The following is a 19,732-nucleotide window of genomic DNA, read 5'->3' as shown; positions in this document are numbered from 1 at the left end:
CCATTTACACAGATATGTACACAGTATTTGCATTATATTCACCCTTCTCACACTCTCTCCCCACCTCCTCCCCTCCCACTGGTACTAACCACCCTCCGCCCCCGCTCCCAGGCATGACCTGTTCCACCCTCCTGTTCTCTGATTTTGTAAAAGAAGAAAAAATGATATTTTTCTTTATATAGGGAGTTTCCTTCTGACATTTCCATATGTATCTATATATGTATTAAAACCCGAATTGGCTCATCTCCTCTATTTTTCCTCTTTCTATCTTAGTCTTCTTCTTATTGTGGTTTTAACAGGCTTAAAATTCTGTGTAAAAATATGGAATGACAATTTGTGTGTCATCCTTGCACAGGGCCATTTTAGTCTTCTCTGTATTGTTCCAATTTTAGTATATGTGCTGCCAAAGTGAGCTCTCACTTTCTTCTTTATTATTCTTTCATCTTTGTTGAACAATTTCCTCCTTTGATTATCCATTTGTTGTGAAATGTCATGTGGATTTATTACTTAGGAGACAGGAAACAACACAATGACACACTTTACTGTATGCGTGTAAACTGAATAATAGATATACAGCAACCAGTCAATAACCAGAGTCAGGAAGACTTTGAAAGAAGTAGTGTGATTGCTTTCTATTATGTTATGTGTTTGTTACATACAGAGTGACTCGTGAACTGAGAAAGCAGTGAGATTGTACTTTATGTAATTACTCACAGTTCATATACTGTAGCAACTGGCATTCAGGTTTCAGGAACTTGAGGTTACTGAAAACTTCTATTGAACAACTTTCTGAAACTTCCTTGTGTTAGTTTTTACCTCCAGAGCATATGCATCTTGTCTGGGAACATCTTCTAGTGGTTGTTTTGCCATTAAGTTTACCTTATTAAACAAATCTGAAAAAAGTTTGTCTTTGTGAAAATAAATTAAAGCAAAAATCTTCTTTTATGATTTAGCTATTTTTGTTTTCATTATTTGTTTTGGAATGATGCGAGGAAATTGAAGGAGGAAAAAGAACAATGCAAAAGCCTGGAGGTAGCTACATGTGCAAGGGCCATGTGTACGGAGGCCTGATGGAAAAGAAATCTGGTAGGAACCTGGAATAGGGTATTGGGTTGGATTACCTTCCTTTAAAGGTTCTGTCAGAGACCTCTTACACAGACATCTTGGAGGACTCTCCTTTTTATTCCGGTCATTGTTTGGGCCACCAGTTATATGCAGGCTTAGTTTGATAACACTATACCTTCGCTTTACTCTTTATTTCTTACTTTCTGCCCTAGGCCTTCTCTGCCTTCACTAAGTGAATGACACTTGGGCATTCTGGAGCAGAGACAGACCTATAGATGTGAGGGCAACCACTGGTTAATGGGGACTAGGAACTAGCACACAGTATTCCTGTCTTTCATGTTTTGCATGAACAACTCTGAGATGCATTCTTCAAGGTTCTCTTAGAACCCAGGTAGGGATCAAACCTCAGTTGCCCACAGTGGTGAGGAGCTTGATTGGATTGCATTTTTCTTTCGCCTTGTACTCTTCCTAGTTTCTTTGACAATCACACCCTGAAATAAAGTTCCTGTACCCCAGAGTTTTGTAGGTACTGTGACTGGGGAGGCAGAGGCTATGCTAAGACAGGGTTCAAACAGAAAGTCTTGTTTTGAAAACTTTTGTGTTAATTGCTGAGGAAAACACGACTTTCTGTAAATACACTTAACTTCCAAGATCCTTTAAAGACCCAGACCTTTAATTATAGAAATCAAAGCAAAGCACCTTACATTCTCACCCTTCCCATTTCTTTAACAACTCTAAGTCAGTGCTGTTACTTCTCCCAGATATGCTATCCACATCTTTGCATGCGTGTGTGTGTTTGTGTGTCCCAAGGATCAACTTGGGTCTTACATGCTCCTGAAAGCCTTCTCCAAACACTTAGCTTACAACAACCTTGCCTCCTATGCACCCTTGCTGGACTTTATATCTGAATTACTCACTGGTAGTTATGCCATGTTGCCTGAAGTTATTATTTATCTCTTTATTTATATGTCCTGACTCAACTTTATTATAATCATCTGTGGAAATAGATTATATTTTATAATTCAGTATCTACAGCAGTCCCTCACACAGTGCCCTGAATAAATGCTCCTGATGCTGAATCTGACATTGTAGTGACATGATCTAAACCAGTGTTTATCACTGGGGTATTAATAGGCACTGGAAAAAAAAAACTGTTTATTTAACTTGGGAAACCCCAGAGAATGTCTCTGAATCTTTAATTTAATCAACCTTCATTGCAAATCTTTTAAGAGGAAATCATAATATATAGTTTTTCCAAACTATTTGGCTATAGAAATTTTTTTTCATGAAAGATTTCCTTAGGCTAGTCTCCTGAGATGCATGCTTGAATTGCTTCTAAATACATTAATTATTTACACTACCTAGAAATTCCTGGGATCTAGGGTAGAGATCCTAGGGCAGAAATTCCTAGGGTGTAGGGCAGGCTGCAGAAAGAACTACTATGTGGTATGAGAGGGGCTTAAAAAATGCACGTGAGGAGACAAAATATTGTAAAAGTCACTTATGAACCTGTCTCAGGAACATCTGTTCCAATTTCACAAATATTTTTTGGCATGTATTAAATGTAATCAGATGTTCTTAACCTTTAATTTTTTAATGTAATAAGTTTGGAAGTCTTGTTTTTCTGAAATAAACTTTGCTTAGTAAGAGAATATAACTGTTTGAACACATTGCTAGATTCATTTGTTAATATTTGTTTCAGATTTTAATTTTTATTTTATCTTTTTTTTTTTTTGGCTCTACTAGTTTTTTGAACTCAGGGCCTCATGCTTGCTAGGTAGGCGCTCTACCTCTTGAGCATTCTGCCAGTCCTAATTTTTATTTTAATTTCCTTCGTTGGGATATTTTTTAGTCAGATTTTGGCATTAGTATTATGACAGAATACAGTAAAGTGGGTTGAGAATCCTTCTGTAGTTCTTTTAATTTAGAGACAACTCAATTGTAAACCTCCTGAATCTAGTACCATATTTAACGGTAGACCTTAGTATATTTTTTTCAAATTCTATAGATTTTGGACTAGTTAGATGCTCTACTTATTATTTAGTGAATTTGGGGAATTTATACTTTACTTAACATCATATGTTTCTTCAGATTTTAAGATTTGTGGGCATAAGAAAAGTGATTTGTACTACAAGAGACATTTTATGAGTAGGAAATATTTTCACTTAGAATAATATAAATTGGATCATTTCACTTACCTGGTAACTCTTCATTGACTTTTATTTTTCTTTTTGGGTGGGACTGGGGTTTGAACTGAGGGTTTTGTGCTTGCAAAGCAGGAGCTCTACTGCTTGAGCCACACCTCAAATCCATTTTGCTCTGGTTATTTTGGAGATGGGGGTCTCGAGAACTGTTTCCCCAGGCTGTCTTTGAACCATGATCCTCCTGATCTTACCTCCAAGTAGCTAGGATTACAGGTGTGAGCCAATGGTGCCCAGCTTCAATGACTTTTTATTACACCTACAATTCAAACTCCTAATCCTGGCCCACAAAACCTGTGTGATGATCTGGCCTCTTTTTACATCTCCAACTTTACCTTATGTCACTCTGCCCCATGCTCCAGTCACAGGGTCTTCCTTCTATTATATCAATACAAATGTTTAGTCCTTTTATGGTCTTTATGCTTGTTGTGTCTTTTCCTTTGATTATTAGGAATAAGTAAACTGCTTTGTTGGAAGTAAAAGTGGGGACCATAATTTAGATAGGTCCTTTTCAAGAGGTGACAAATTATCATCTACAAGATGGAGAGAAGCAACCATGTAAAGGTTAGAGGAAATAGGAATTCTTTCTAAATTATGATTCCTCATTGTGATTCTCTAGTAAAGTGTGCTATTAATTTCCTTTATAGCACTTATCATGACATATAATTACTTTTTATACAATTATTTCTTTTCATTAAAGTATATGCTGTAAGCTCCGTGTGTGCAGGAGCTTAGAGCTTACAATGAATGAATTAAACATTACATTTTTCTATTTAAGTGGAATGAAGTGATGAATGACTGAGCAATAATGGAGAAAGCTATGTAAATGGTTAATAATATCCTATCTCTATATGTAGATGGAGCCATATCCCTGGCCTTGTGTGCGGTGAGAACAGCAGGTTTTCAAGTAGTAGGAAGAAATCTGCCATGGGTCTTTCTCAGGATACTGAAGAAACAGTACAGACAATGATGCTGCTCGCTATCTGAAAATCTGCAGATTGACATCTCCATGTCTAAATACATTAGTGAAATCACACTTGAAACTTTGCATTGTTTTCTTGTATCATTACTTAACTTTTCATTTTGTTTCCCAATTAGACTGAGTTTCTCAAATGTAGAGATTCTCTTTTACACTTCTTTTGTCTTCTTCATAGTGCTCCACACCAAAGGAAAAATCCCACAATGTTTGAAGCCAGATAATATTCTTGAAGGGCAGCTGTGCTTATTAGCTATGTGAGTCTGAGCAAGTTGGATTCTCTGAGCTTCTTGTCTATCGAATAGGGATAATACATATTCTATTAGGTTTTCACAAGTAACAGAAATCAGACAACATTCATGACATTTCTGGAATGAAATATGTCAATGACAGTTGCCATCATTTTGTCCTTCATGAATAATTATTGATTATTATTGGCTCAACTTAAACATTGTCCAAAAACATATTATATGGTGTAGTACAAATTACATTTTCTTAGCCATGGGTAATATTTTTTTTTCAGATGTAAAAAATCCTGGGCCAGCTACAAAATGCTTGCCATTCTTCTGCACAGTAGTAAGTGTGAAGACTACCCAGGCTCCTCCAGGGGAACAAGAAGACAATTTCCTAGCCATTGGGACACGATTATGGTTGGAATTTTGCAGTTCTTATGAGTTCCCAGGCAGGTAGATTGGGTTCAAATCCCAGTACTGTTCATCTCTAGGCTATTTCTGAACACAGTTGTCACACAAGCCAGCCCAACACTTCAGAAAATTACAATATTTCGAGGTTTAATGCATTCATGAGGCCTCTCCCTAAAGCGGGATCCAACAATAACATTTCCTCTTGATATAACAAAGAAAAACTTCATCCTTTCCAAGTTAAGCTTGAGAGAAGGAATGAGAAGCCCATAAAAAGATAAGAGGCATATAAAGGAAAAGATCAATTGGGACAAAATGTATAGAAATTGAATTTTAAAATAGAATTTACTGTGTTCTGGGCAATATTCTGAGTGCTTTACAAATATTAATTCAGTTAATCTGCATAAATCCTGTGAAGTTATTATTTTTATTTTCATCTTATAAATGAGGAAAATCAGACACAGAAGCAAGCATGCAGTTACTGAGATAATGAACATTCAAACTTAGACAGTGTGGGTTAAACTGCATGTGCTTAACCCCTATTTAGTGGGAGGGATAAAAAACCCCTAAATCAAGACTGTTTGCAGATGAGAGATGGACAGATGCTGGCTGTCTACAAATCCCATAGCTTCGGAATAATTGTTACGTACTTAACACATCCTTTATTTCAAAGCAATGCAAAGAAACAAATCAATTGACTAGATGAGATAACTGTCTGGAAAAATTTTTCCCTGATCCCTGAAATGTTTTGTACATTTTGCCTACTTCACATATGTATGCTTTTATATATAATGCATATGTGAGATAAACGCTTCATCACATATGTATTAATTACAGGAATATTTTGCCATGGAATTCTAATTCTACTGTCATAACTCACCTGACTCTAATCCACAGTAAAAATGTCCTCAGTTTTCTCCCATGATGACTTTTACTTCTTTCAAACAAGAACACCATGAAATTTCATACATTGAATTTGTTTTTTTTTTAATTTTTATGTTATTCATATGTGCATACAATGTTTGGGTCATTTCTCCCCCCTTCCCCCACCCCTTCCCTAACCCCTCCACCACCTCCCTCTCCCCCCCTACCCCCTCACTACCCAGCAGAAACTATTTTGCCCTTATCTCTAATTTTGTTGAAAACAGAGTATAAGCAATAATAGGAAGGACCAAGGGTTTTTCCTAGTTGACATAAGGATAGCTATACAGGGAGTTGACTCGCATTGATGTCTTGTGCATGTGTGTTACCTTCTACGTTAATTCCTTTTGATCTAACCTTTTCTCTAGTTCCTGGTCCCCTTTTCCTATTGGCCTCAGTTGCTTTAAAGTATCTGCATTAGTTTCTCTGCATTGAGGGCAACAAATGCCATCTAGTTTCTTAGGTGTTTTACCTATCATCACCCCTCCCTTGTGTGCTCTCTCCTCATCATGTGATCAAAGTGCAATCCCCTTGTTGTGTTTACCTTGATCTAATGTCCACATATGAGGGAGAACATACGATTTTTGGTCTTTTGGGCCAGGCTAACCTCACTCAGAATGATGTTCTCCAATTCCATCCATTTACCAGCGAATGATAACATTTCATTCTTCTTCATGGCTGCATAAAATTCCATTGTGTATAGATACCACATTTTCTTGATCCATTCGTCAGTAGTGGGGCATCTTGGCTGTTTCCATAACTTGGCTATTGTGAATAGTGCCGCAATAAACATGGGTGTGCATGTGCCTCTGGAGTAACCTGTGTTACAGTCTTTTGGGTATATCCCCAAGATTGGTATTTCTGGATCAAATGATAGATCAATGCTTAGCTTTTTAAGTAGCCTCCAAATTTTTTTCCAGAGTGGTTGTACTAGTTTACGTTCCCACCAACAGTGTAAGAGGGTTCCTTTTTCCCTGCATCCTCGCCAACACCTGTTGGTGGTGGTGTTGCTACTAATGGCTATTCTGACAGGGGTGAGGTGGAATCTTAGTGTGGTTTTAATTTGCATTTCCTTTATTGCTAGAGATGGTGAGCATTTTTTCATGTGTTTTTTGACCATTTGAATTTCTTCTTTTGAGAAAGTTCTGTTTAGTTCACTTGCCCAATTCTTTATTGGTTCATTATTTTGGGAGAATTTAGATTTTTAAGTTCCATATATATTCTGGTTATCAGTCCTTTGTCTGATGTGTAGCTGGCAAATATTTTCTCCCACTCTGTGGGTGGTCTCTCCAGTTTAGAGACCATTTCTTTTGTTGAGCAGAAGCTTTTTAGTTTTATGAAGTCCCATGCTATCTCTTAGTTACTGTGCTGCTGGGGTTCCATTGAGAAAGTTCTTGCCTATACCTATTAGTTCCAGAGTATTGCCTATTCTTTCCTATACCAACTTTGGAGATTGTGGTCTGATATTAAGATCCTTCATCCATTTTGAGTTAATATTGGTATAGGGTGATATACATGGATCTAGTTTTTTTGGTTTCTATTTCATTGAGTTCAGCTCTTATTTTTATTATTTCTCTCCTATTTGTTTGGGGATTTCCTTTTTTTTCTAGGATTTTGAGATGTATCATTAGGTCATTGATTTGGGATCTTTCAGTCTTTTTAATATATGCACTCATGGCTATAAACTTTTCTTTTAGGATGGCCTTTGCTGTGTCCCATAAGTTCTGGTAGGTTGTATTTTCATTTTCATTGACTTCCAAAACTTTTTAATTTCCTCTTTTATTTCCACATTGCTTAATGAACAATGGGTTATTCAGTTTCCAGCTGTTTGCTTGTTTTTTGTCTTTATTTTTGTTGTTGAGTTCTAGTTTTATTGCATTGTGATCAGATAGAATGCATGGTATAATTTCTGTTTTCTTATATTTGTTGAAGCTTGCTTTGTGCCCTAGAATATGATCTATTTTGGAGAAGGGTCCATGGGCTGCTGAGAAGAATGTATATTGTGTAGTAGTTGGATGAAATGTTCTGTAGACATCAAGTAGGTCCATTTGATCTGTTGTATATTTTAGATCTAGGATTTCTTTATTAATTTTTTGTTTGGATGACCTATCTATTGATGATAATGGGGTGTTAAAGTCTCCCATAACCACTGTGTTGGAGTTAATATATGCTTTTAGGTCCTTCAGGGTATGTTTGATTAAACTGGGTGCGTTGACATTGGGTGCATATAGGTTGATAATTGTTATTTCCTTTTGGTCTTTCCCCTTTTATTAGTATGGAATGTCCTTCTTTATCTCGTTTGATCAATGTAGGTTTGAAGTCTACTTTGTCAGAGATAAGTATTGCTACTCATGCCTGTTTTCGGGGGCCATTGGCTTGGTAAATCTTCTTCCAGCCTTTCATCCTAAGCCTATGCTTATTTGTGTTGGTGAGATGGGTCTCCTGTAAGCAACAAATTGTTGGATCTTCCTTTTTAATCCAGTTCATCAAATGGTGCCTTTTGATGGGGGAATTAAGTCCATTAAGTGTTAGTACTGATAGGTATGTGGTGATTCCTGTCATTTACTTGTCTTAGTTGTTTGAAGGTTTGATTGTGTGTACCTTAGTTGAGGTTGCTCTCTACTTTCTTGCTTTTTCTTTTCTTGTAGTTTAGTGCTACCTACCCTTTCATGGTTATGTTGGGTTTTACTTTCTGTGTACAGAATCCCTTGAAGAATCTTTTGTAGTGGTGGCTTTGGGGTTACATATTGTTTTAGTTTCTGCTTATCATGGAAGACTTTTATTGCTCTATCATTTTGAATGATAGTTTTGCTGGGTAGAGTATCCTAGGGTTGAAGTTATTTTCATTCAGTGCCCGGAAGATCTCACCCCAAGCTCTTCTTACTTTTAATGTTTGTGTTGAGAAGTCTGCTGTGATTTTGATGGGTTTACCTTGGTATGTTACTTGTTTTTTCTCTCTTACAGCCTTCAATATTTTTTCTCCAGTCTCTGTACTTGTTTTAATGATAATATGCCATGGGGTAGATCTATTTTGGTCTGGTCTGTTTGGTGTTCTGGAGGCCTCTTGCATTTGTATGGGATTTGTATCTCTAGATTTGGGAAATTTTCTGTTCTTCCATTTTCTTTTCACAGGTCTTGAGTTGTTTAACTAATAGTTCTTCAGTTTTTCCTTTAATCACCATTTCATCTTCGAGTTCTGAGATTCTGTCTTTTGTTTGTTCTATTCTGCTGGATTGGCCTTCCATTTTGTTTTGCAGTTCTGTTTCATTCTTTTTTCTGAGGTTTTCCATATCCTGAGGCATTTCCTCTTTATGTTGTCTATTTTTATCCTGAATTCATTTATTTCTTTATTAATCATGTTCTTTGTTTCACTTTGGTATTTATACAGTGCTTCCATTGTTTCTTTTATTTCTTCTTGTGCTTTTTCAAATTCTCTATTTTTGTTGTGTTGGAATTTCTTGAGTGTCTCTTGTACTTTTTGGTTGACCATATCCAGTATCATCTCTATAAAATTCTCATTGATTACCTGTAAGATTTCTTCTTTTAAATTATTCTTGTGGGCTTCATTGGGTTCTTTGGCATAGTTTATCTTCATTTTGTTGGAGTCTGGATCTGAGTATCTGTTTTCTTCATTTCCCTCTGGTTCCTGTACTAGTTTTTGCTGTGGGGAAACTGGTTTCCCTGTTTTTTCTCTCTTCCTGTCATTGCCCTTGGTGTTGTTATTGTCCCTGTACTGTGTGCAATTAAGTATTTTCTAGCTTGTAATGATAACAGTGGTGATATTTAGAATGGACGGGTGAGAGGAGAGGGAAAGCAAAGAAGTTAAAGAAAGAGGGAAAGACAAGTAAACAAAGAAAAAAACCAAATCAAACAAACAAACAAACAAAAAAAGTTTCAAAGATATAAGCGGGGAGAGACAGTGTACTAATCAACAGTAAGCTGTACTGGCATTAGAGAGACAGAGTGAGGATTGAGAAAAATAAATAAATAAATAAATAAAAATAAAAATAAAAATAAAATTAAAAAAAATAAGTAAAAAAATTAAAAAATCTCCAAGTTCAAATGCAATAAATTTTCAGTTTTAATAATTTTGGTGTTAGTCCCTCAGCCTCCAATCCTGGATATGGTGTCTCAGATGTAGTTCTGTTGTTGTCTCATCAAAGAGGAAAAAAACAAAAAAAGAAAAGAAAAGAAAAAACAAACAAACAAACAAAAAACACCACAAAATGTCCCAAGTTCAAATGCAATACAGTTTCAGTTTTTCAGCATGCAGGTGTAGTTCAGTTGTTGTCTCATCAAAGGAAGAGGGAAAAAGTAAAAGAGTCTGGAGACAGTTCTGTGAATGGTATCTGAGGATGCAGCTCACCTGCCCACTACTGTCAGCCTGATGTTGCTGGAGGCTTTATTTATGCAGATCTCAGGAGTGAGCTTAACACTCACCTGGCCCTGCAGGCTTTGTTTACTCAGAGTTCTCCTGGGCGCGACTGCCACTACTACAAGCTTTCCCCTTTCCAAGCACACTGGGGGAGGTGACACTGCACCAGATTTCTCAGGCTGTCTTGTTTAATTACAGTTCACTTGGGAAGTGGGCCTTCCCCCCTCTCCTGTGGAGTTTTCCTTCCACCGCCACTTTTACAAGCTTTCCTGCTCCTGGTTGCTGGGCATGTGCCGCCGCACCTGCCTTCTTTGGCCGGCTTGTTTATTTACAGTTCCATGAGGGATTTCCCCTCCCCCACTCTTTGGTGCTCAGGGCACCCCGCCCTTTTTGCTATGTGTCTTTTTTGTTGTTATTGCTTATTATTCAGTTTTTTTTCCTTTTTTCCCTGGGTGGTGTTGGTCTGGGGCTGACCTGGCTCACCTTGTGGTCTGCTTCTTCCCAAGCGGCCTGAAAGCTGGAGTCTGGTAGCAGTGTGGGAGCCCTCCTCGTTTCTCCATTTAATGTGAAGTAGGAATGGTATGCTTGGGCTGGAGGTGTGGAGGAGTCAAACTTTTGCCTCTTCTTGGTGGCTTTTCCTGTAAGGTGTATCTCCAGCATCTCTCCAAGATTTTACTTTAGGATGCACGCTTTCTGCTTCCTCTCTCTAGCCACCATCTTGGAATCTTGTCAAGACACCAGTAGATGCAATAGATGCCAGCACAGAAACCCGACACACAACCTCTCAGCCTCCAGGCACGATCTGAATTTGGTTATTATGTCTCTTATGTAGAAGTCCACCAACTTTTTCTCCCCTCTGAAATGGGCATTTTGAAGAAACTAAACTAATTGTCATAGAGGACATTGTATGTTCTACATTTGCATTAGTGTCTTTTCAGTTACTTTTTGTTTATTTATTCTTAACCTTGTCCCCCTGTCACCTGCATTTCCTGAAAACTGGAAATTAGGTCTAAAGGCTTGATGAGATTTGGGTTAAATGTTTGGCCAGAGTATGTAATAAGTGGTGTTTGGTGTTTTAAGCCACTTCACATCAGGAAGAATCTGACATCAGATTATTTCATTAGTAATGCTTAGCTTGGTTATTTGGTGAAAATACTAGATAAAGGTACCTCTTTCTCTTAAATTAGCAAGTAGCTTGTAGAAATGATATATAAACATTTTTATTTTAGAAAAAAGTTAAGAAGGAATATGGCTGATGTACTTTCTATACAAGAATGTATATAGATTTTTTAAACCTTTTGAAATCACCATAAGAAGGGACTAAGGTAGAAAGAAGGCAAATAGAGGAAATGAACCAATTTGGGTTACAATACATATATACATACATACATGGAACCTCTCTGCATAGCTATCTTAAACAAACAGAAATGTCATTTTTTTTCTTTTACAAAATCAGAGAACAGGAGGGTAGAATAGGTCCTTTCTGGGTGGAGGGATTGATACCAGTGGGAAGGGAGAGGAGGTGAGGAAAGGGTGTAGGAGGTTTAATATAGTGCAGATACTGTGTACACATGTATGTAAATGGTAAAATGGTACCTGTTGAAACTATCCCAGGAATGGAATGAGGGGGGAATAAAGAATGATGGAGGGGGTAAATTCAAATATGATATATTTGATATATTGGAAGGCATCTATGCTTATCATTATAACCATCAATGCCAATTATATTTGATATATTGTAAGAAATTTTACAAATGCCATAAAGTACCCCCCAAGCACAACAATAAAAGAGGAAAAAATTACTTATTCATTTTTATCTTTAAAATCTTTTATAATATCATATCATATTGTTGTACTGGGGGTACATTGTGACATTTACAGAAGTTCTTACAGTTTTAGTTAAATTCACCCCTTCCATCATTCTTCATCATCTCTCATTCCCTTCATTCCTGGAACAATTTTAATATGCCTCATTATTCTGTTTTCCTACATGAGTACATAATATTTCCACTACATTCAGCCTCTTTCACCCTTTCCTTATATCCTTCTTCCTCCCACTGGTAGCAGTCTCTGGACAGTCTCTTTTACCTCCCCGTTCTCCATTTTTGAGGACAGGCATTTCTGTTTGTTTAAGATAGTTCTACAAGGAGTTTCAATATGACATTTCTATGTATATATATCATATACCAAATTGGTTCATCCCCTCCATTTTTCTCTTTTCTGCTTTAGTCCTCTTCTTGTGGTAAGTTCAACAGGTTTAAAAATTCTATATTCATTCTTGTGTAGAAAGTACATTCCACATACTCGCCTTCTTTACTTCCTTCTTTTACCTCTCTCTCCTGTTAGTGACCTCCCCTTAGCATGGCCTGTTTTTCATTCTTATCTTTCATTGTTTAAGTATCTGTTTGTTGATCAGTGGGATTTTTGCCTGCATATGCTTTGTACTTAAGTCAATGTAATGCCTCTCCACTGCACTTCCTTGCCCTTTTCCCCCTATTCTTTGTTGTTTAAAAATGCTTTAATGAAGCCAATTGGTCCTTTCTAGAGAAAGATGTTTTTTGTCTGCAATAGAATCCTGAAAGAGAAGCTACAGAGATGAATCTTACCATGGGATGGAAATACAAGAGGCATGCAAGATTTCTGACCTTAAAGTAATAGAAAATGTATCTTGAGTATCATAGTGGAAGAGAATATTTGATGAATATTTTAGATGAGGCTGCCATTTTTGTTATCTGAGAGGTACTAAAAAAGTCAGTAGACCTGCTCTAGATTTACCTAGTGGGTAAAAGAAAGCCATACTATGGAATGAGTTTGAATGAGTGGTGGGGAAAAATGGTAGTGATGTGTTGTTTCTGCCCCTTTTGGATCTCTCCCCACTTGTAATATAATGCAGCCTCTCATGGGAGGAGTAATAGATTATATTGGGGGGCTTCACACACTAGGATATCTGAAGAATCTTCACTTAAAAATAAATTTTACTCAGAATAGTAAAGATTCAAATAAAAAAAAAGCAGGCTTCCTTCTTTTCACCTGTGTAAATCCACCCAAGTCAGCTAAAGCAGTTTCATTTGTGTATGTTTTGTTTTTAGGGTTGAAGAGTAAATCTATTGATGGTGACAATGATAACCTTAGCAAAACCATTTGGCTCAGATGTGATAGTGGCTTTTGGGGCTTAAACATGTCTAAGAGAATTAGAGAGAAAGGTACACATGAAGTTTATTTTTTACTTCAGTCACTTTCTTCTAGGGGTGAATAGATGAATACATCCTGAGCTCTTCAAGGCATTCTTGACATGTTGTTGGGCACAGCTGATTAGAAGAAACTTCTTATTTCCTTGAGTTAAATAAATAGCATTCTCTTCCCACCTTCTGGTAGTAGAGACCCCCCCCCAAATATAGAATGCTTTTCTTTTTCTTTTAATCATTTCCCTTATGGTTTGAGGGAGATATATTTTCACGCTTCTGGCAATTAATTCTGTGGTTTTGAGAGTGGTCATGGCATCGAGTATCAGAAACAGCAATGAATAACAAGAGAGAAAGGAGAGAGGAGGGGGGGAAGAGAGAGAGAGAGAGAAGAGAGAGGAGAAGAGAGAAGAGAAAGGGAGAAGGGGAGGGAAGGAGAGAGAATTTTCACAGAATTAGAAAAGTACCCTCAAACAAAATCTGAGGAAATGTGGACTCTAGGTTTTATAGCATTGTCCCTACCCAAACCTATATTATAAGATAGAATGTAAAGTGAAGCGTGGCACCAGGGTGGGTTTGTTTCTTTTATTGAATGTATCAAGATAGAAAGCATAAAGACACATGATCTAAACTCCTTTTAGGTAAATGCATTCTCAACTCAATTTAATCTCTGAAACTTCTGTCTTTACAGGTCTTTGTATTCTTTGCTTTGACTAAAAGGCCCTTAGATTTTTGTTTAGGGATCTTGTTCAGGACCTTTTTCTAAAAGGCCCAAGTATGGCATTACTTCACCCTACAGTCCCCAGGGTCTGGGCAATATTCTTGGAAACACAAAGATGATCTCACACAGTTGGAAGAAGGGTCTCATAATAAAATAATGGTCCTTCTCTTAGGCCACTGCGCACTGCTAAAATATATTGCTTCTTGACCTTTTGGCTAAGATCCCATGTAGAACAACTAAAATATTAGCATCCTGTCAGTTTTACCACATTCAGAGCTATAATTTTTGACAGCTGTAAGGCATCTTGTACTTTGTGGGATCCCAGATGAGCTATCTTAAAGAGGCCCTTGTGTGATAGCTGAATTTGTCTAAAAAGTCTGTACCATAGATTATCCAGCCCAGTATTCCACATAATGCCTGGATCATTACAGTAACATTTGCTTGACTTTACCCTAGCAGGGGTTGCCCAGCCTGGGCTTGAATACCACCAGTGAGGGGTAGAGGCCTCCAAAGTAGCCCATTTCATGTTTGGCTTATGATTTGTCTAGTGACAAAGAAATCCTTTTTTGTTGAGCTAAAATCTGCCTCACTGAAACTCACTAAACTTAGTTCTCCCCTTACAGGTCTATGCTTAATAAACTGAATTCTATTATAACTGCTTGAAGATAGCTACTGTTTGACCCCCAGTCTTGTCTTTGGTTGAATTGTCTTGTCCCTGGAACAAATTCTCTTAGAATTTGGATTCAAATTCTTTTATCAAGTATTTCTCAAATATACTATAATTAGGGTTCCTAGAGCTGAATTTAGTACTGTGTTATCCACCTCCTCATTCCCAGTGTCATATATTTAGCAGAACCTGATAAAATGCCAATAGATTTCTTTTGGAATCATACCATACATACTGAATTTAGTAATTAAAATTCCCGTCTGTTATATACTTACTGTCACTAAACTTGCAAGATTGATTTTTGAACCTATGCATGAGATCTTGTGTTTAATTATTCTAAATTTCATTTGGCCCATTGTTCAAGCCCCTCATGGATTTTTCTAAATCTTGATTCTTTATCAACAATGTGTGTTGTTACTCCTGGCTTTTTATTACTTATAAATTTGATGAGCATACTTTCCATATGTTACTTAGAATGTTAGAAGGGTGGAGTTAAAGACAGAGGGCAAGTAAAAATGGAAATTAAAGTCAAATAATGCAGTAGCCTTACTACTTACTAATAATGAGCTCTATGTGTAGCCAGTAGAACAAGTCCTTTTATTTTGGACCTGGTATAGTGTGAGAAGTTGACAATGTTTTAGTAACCTTTAGTCTTTCCATATGGTTTCTTATTTTGAAAAAGAATAGTAAGGAAACATTTAAATTAAAAATAAGAAAATAATACTTGTATCCCAAATTTTTAAAAAAATAGGCAATATTTCATTTGAAGCATGGGTCATTTCCCCAAGCCCCAATTATTCTTTTATTTAAAAAAGAAAAACAAAGAACTTCAGTGCAAAATAGAGTAAACTTTTCAAAGTTTAGTTTTTAGATTATCTGGTTCATTTAACTGGCAGCTAAAGATGTGGTTTTGTTTAAACAACCCTATATGTAGCTCTGCAACCTCCCACCCCCTTTAAATTTAATTTTCACAATTCTTAATACCGACCAAAACATGTATGTGATAGATGGAAAGAAAACTCAATTTCAGTTGGTACATTCTGACTGAATAAAGAGAAGTGGGATTCAGGAGATAAACTTGAAGGATAAATTTTTTGATTAGAAAAGGATCTATCATGACTCTTCATGGTAAAGATTTCCAGGTAACTTCAAGAGGAAAAAGATTGAAGCTGCATTTCATAAGGAAGTAATAATTTCCTTCTGATTAATGACTGTCCACAGGCAACATTGCCAGGAAAGATAAATTGCAGAACTTCAGTCCAACTTTTAAAAAACTCCTTTCATCAGTTGGATACTTAAATCTACTTTAAATTATTCTAATTAATGAGATGCATGCCAGTATGCAGGGTCAGTAATGGAATCATTGTCCTTTATTTTCTTTTGTTTATGCAGTGTCATAGTTACATTTTTGGCTATGTTTTATAATGTTATGACCTGGACTGCAAACAAATTCCTAGTGAAACTGTTACAAGTTGTTTGTAAAATAATTTTGGAATGTAATTTGTTTTAACTTCTGATCCTCCTCTGCTATGTGCGTGCACATAAACACACATACACACACACATTCACACACAGCATCTGTCTCTCTCAAATAGTCACAGAATCTGCTTATTAGCGTTGCCTAGCAAATATATTGTAATTATGGTTCATTTGTAGGTAAACACTGTTTTTGTGAACCATCATCTATCCTTGAAGACTATTTTAAGACTTCGTAGTCAGTGTGACATAGAGATTGGCCAAAATCATCTCCATACCTGTGCACTCTGCTTTAATGATATTGAAATCCTTGCAGACCTAACAATGTGTTATACAACATCCTCCAAAGCTTTGAATATACTCTTTTTGACTGGAATGTCTCCTTTTTTCCAGTGCAATATTTCTCAATCACATGTGAAAATGAGGTGAAAGTATTTTCCACAAAGTTTCCCCTGATTTCTAGCTCTTATTAAAATGTCCCTGTGTTTATCATTTATACAGTAGTTATCACAGATGCACTATAAATGCTAATTTACTCTTTTTTTTTGGCCGACAGGAGTTCAGTTTACTCATCACCGTAAACAGAAAATTCGGTCTCCTCTTGACTAGACACCCAAAAGGTTACGGAAGAAAGGTAACAGCTCCAGTGGGAGAATACATCCTGAGACGTTCAAGTCTCTCCTTGGCATTTTAAAGACAAAGGTGCTGCCCCATCAGACATTTCCATGTGTACATGTATGAAAAACGCTGCACGCTGTTCGTGTCTCAGAACGATCAGAACGATCCCCGAGGGCTGGAATCTAAGTCTCATTCCCCAGTGATAAGGGCACTCCAGCCTGATGCTGCCATGCAGGTGTCACAGTAAGATGACACCCAGGACCAGCCGTGTTTCAGGAGGCCTTGTTTTGTGTCTAATTGTGAGCACACTTTGCCACGCGTTTAACAATAAAATCTATACTGTTTAAGGGAGCCTGAGAAAAGAAACCATGATTCCATTTTGTGTCTTTCCTAGGTTTTAAAATGTCTTACCCTTTCTCACCTGAGTCAGAAGTAAAAGCATGATTTCATGCTTGCAAACACAGCAGCTCTGTGCAGCAGGCCCACCTTGTGGCAATGCACTCTGCAGGCTGACACTTACTTTGAGCACGTCAGAAGTGGGGAAGGACCCCGTCCTGTGGATTCCAAGTGGTTCTGCAGGTAGTATTTGACCCTTGCATCAAGTTTAACAGGCAAATGTGTTACCATGGGAACAGAAAATTTAAACTCAAAGCCCAGTCCTGACAGGGTTGGGGAAAATCTGGTAGTGACTGGTGCTCAAGAGCCATACAACGAAGGCTGGGACCAATAATACAAAGTGGGGGATGGACAAAGGAATTCCATGGCCAGAGCAAGGTACAGACCCCAGGGACCAGTCTGTCCTGGTCTGTTGCAGGGGCCTCAGAGGGAGCTGCCACTCCTCACGCTGACAGTACAGCCTAGGCTGAGAGTGCCAGAGCATAGGGCCACATGCTCCATACAGACACCATCAGCACCTACCCATGCTACCTTCAACTAAAGATACTTCGAGTCAGTGAATGCTCTGTGCAAAGTGAACAGCAGAGCAGAAGGATGCTTTCAGCAGGCAAAAATCCATCACTCCCCAGATGGCAGCAGAACCTTTCAGCCCCTTTAGTCACAGTGGTGGCTCCTAAGGCATGGGTGCCATGGTTCACACAAGAACCTTGGCCTTGTATACAGCTGCTTCCAGGCACTTGAGTCAAGGTTAGTATTGGTGAGCATGAGGGCATTTTAAAAGTTCACCTACAGCTTCAGGTAAGAGTTGGGCTGCTGTCATGCTACATCTTTTTAAAAATCAACTCTTATAGCAACTTCTAGGTCTCAAAAGTTCACAGGTACAAATGTGCAAAACCTCGAGAGGTCTCAAAGTGCTTCTACCAGGCAAGGCCTGTGTGTGCTGAGCCTCCATGGCTCAGTGGAAATCCAGCCGTGACTGCACAGTCTTGCAGCCCTTGTCAGAGTAGATCTTCTCATCTTTGGGGAAAAACGTCATTTCTTCTGCCACCTTGGTGACAATGTCTTCATCAACGGCAGCCCCTCGGGCCTGCATCTCTGCCCGCACACACATCTTCACATGTCTGTACTCCAGTGGCAGGAAGGGGATAAAGTAGTCAATGAGGTTTCTGTCTATCAGCCCACTGTGCCACAGGCCACCTGCAGGACAAGACACAGCTATTTCCTGCTGTCACTGCCACTTGATCATGTCCCACATCTGATCACTGCCCATAGTACATTCTTTTTGTTGTTTCTTTGGCGGTACTGCTGTTTGAACTTGGGGCCTCATGCTTGCTAGGCAGGCACTCTACCACTTGAGCCACTCTGCCAGCCCACGGTACATTCTTCATGTCAACCCATCAGGAGACTCTTTTTGTCAAATGTCCAATAAGCCTAACTTAAGTCTTAGCTGGACATCCTGGTGATGCCCTGAGAAAGCTCCCTCAGCAAAACCACAGGCCAGAATGATTCTATGACAGAAGATGGTTCCTGCTGGCAGAGCGCAGGGTGCCCACGCCTCCCCCCCACCCCGACCCACACACACACTCACTGTGCCTGTTGTTGAAGACGCCAACAGACAGCACAGGCTCCAGGTCCTTCAGCTGGATTTCTTCCCTCTTTCTTCCTGCCCGCCAGAAGTCCAGAGCTGTCTTAGTAATAAGGTCCCCACCTGCATTGCTGAGAAAGATGAAGATGGCTTTGCGGTAAGAAATCCCATCCACCTGCTCGTAGTAGTCTAGAAAGGGCTTGATGGCGTCAATGATCCCAGGGTGCAGCTTATCCATCTCATCAAATATGAAGACAGAGCTGGCACACGCACTCACATTCCCGCGGATCCATTTCTGCAGCTGGTCCTGTGCCAGCCCAGCCGTGCAAGGACAGAGTCAGCGGTTTCTTGGGATGTTTGTTGTTCCTGAAGCCAGTCAGCGCCTTGAGAATCACTTCGGTGGCCAGGTGCTGTCCAAACAGCTTCTCCTCCAAATCCAGCCTGAGGGCCGAGGCGTTGAGCGGCTTCTCGCGGCAGCACTCGGCGAAGCGGCAAAAGAAGTCAGTGTAGGACAGGTAGCCGGTGAGGGCAGACACGGCTCCGATGGCGATGCCCACGCTCAGGGGCTCGAATGCCGTCACCACGTGGGCGGCCAGCAGTGGCCACAAGGCCACGGCGCCCCGGAACCGCGCAGCGCTCCGCATCACCAGCTCCCCAGCGCGTATCCCGCAGCTGCCGCGCTGGGGCCTCCTCCCGCCGATCGCTAATTTACTCTTGTGTCTTCCTTCTATTTAACCTTGTGTACCTGCCTTTAAATCATTCATAATAGGTGTTGCTACTGTCTGAGACTTCATGGGTGCTTAACAAACATAACAAGATTTTCTTAAATCAGCGTCCTTATTGTACAAACTGGAGTAGGTGGTTATATTATATATTCTCACAGAACACTAAACATTTCTTTTGTAGCT

At 38.7% G+C, this 19,732-nt stretch overlaps 1 protein-coding gene and 1 pseudogene across 1 annotated transcript; both read right to left on the bottom strand.

Annotated features, from left to right (window-relative positions):
* Nucleotides 1–315: 315 nt before the first annotated feature.
* LOC141422840 (U6 spliceosomal RNA) lies at nt 316–416 on the bottom strand (annotated as a pseudogene).
* A 16,363-nt stretch (nt 417–16,779) lies between these two features.
* Nucleotides 16,780–19,520, bottom strand: LOC109678960 (torsin-1B-like). Its single transcript, XM_020154322.2, is given in 3 exon segments — nt 16,780–18,436; nt 18,828–19,132; nt 19,134–19,520. Coding segments are annotated over 3 exon segments (882 nt in total). The 5' UTR covers nt 19,469–19,520; the 3' UTR covers nt 16,780–18,194.
* Between the last annotated feature and the right edge of the window lie 212 nt (nt 19,521–19,732).

This window comes from Castor canadensis, chromosome 4 (assembly GCF_047511655.1).
Source record: "Castor canadensis chromosome 4, mCasCan1.hap1v2, whole genome shotgun sequence".
In the NCBI taxonomy this organism is placed as follows: domain Eukaryota; kingdom Metazoa; phylum Chordata; class Mammalia; order Rodentia; family Castoridae; genus Castor; species Castor canadensis.
Note: the sequence above shows the minus strand (reverse complement) of the source record. Positions and strands in the feature narration are given on the sequence as shown.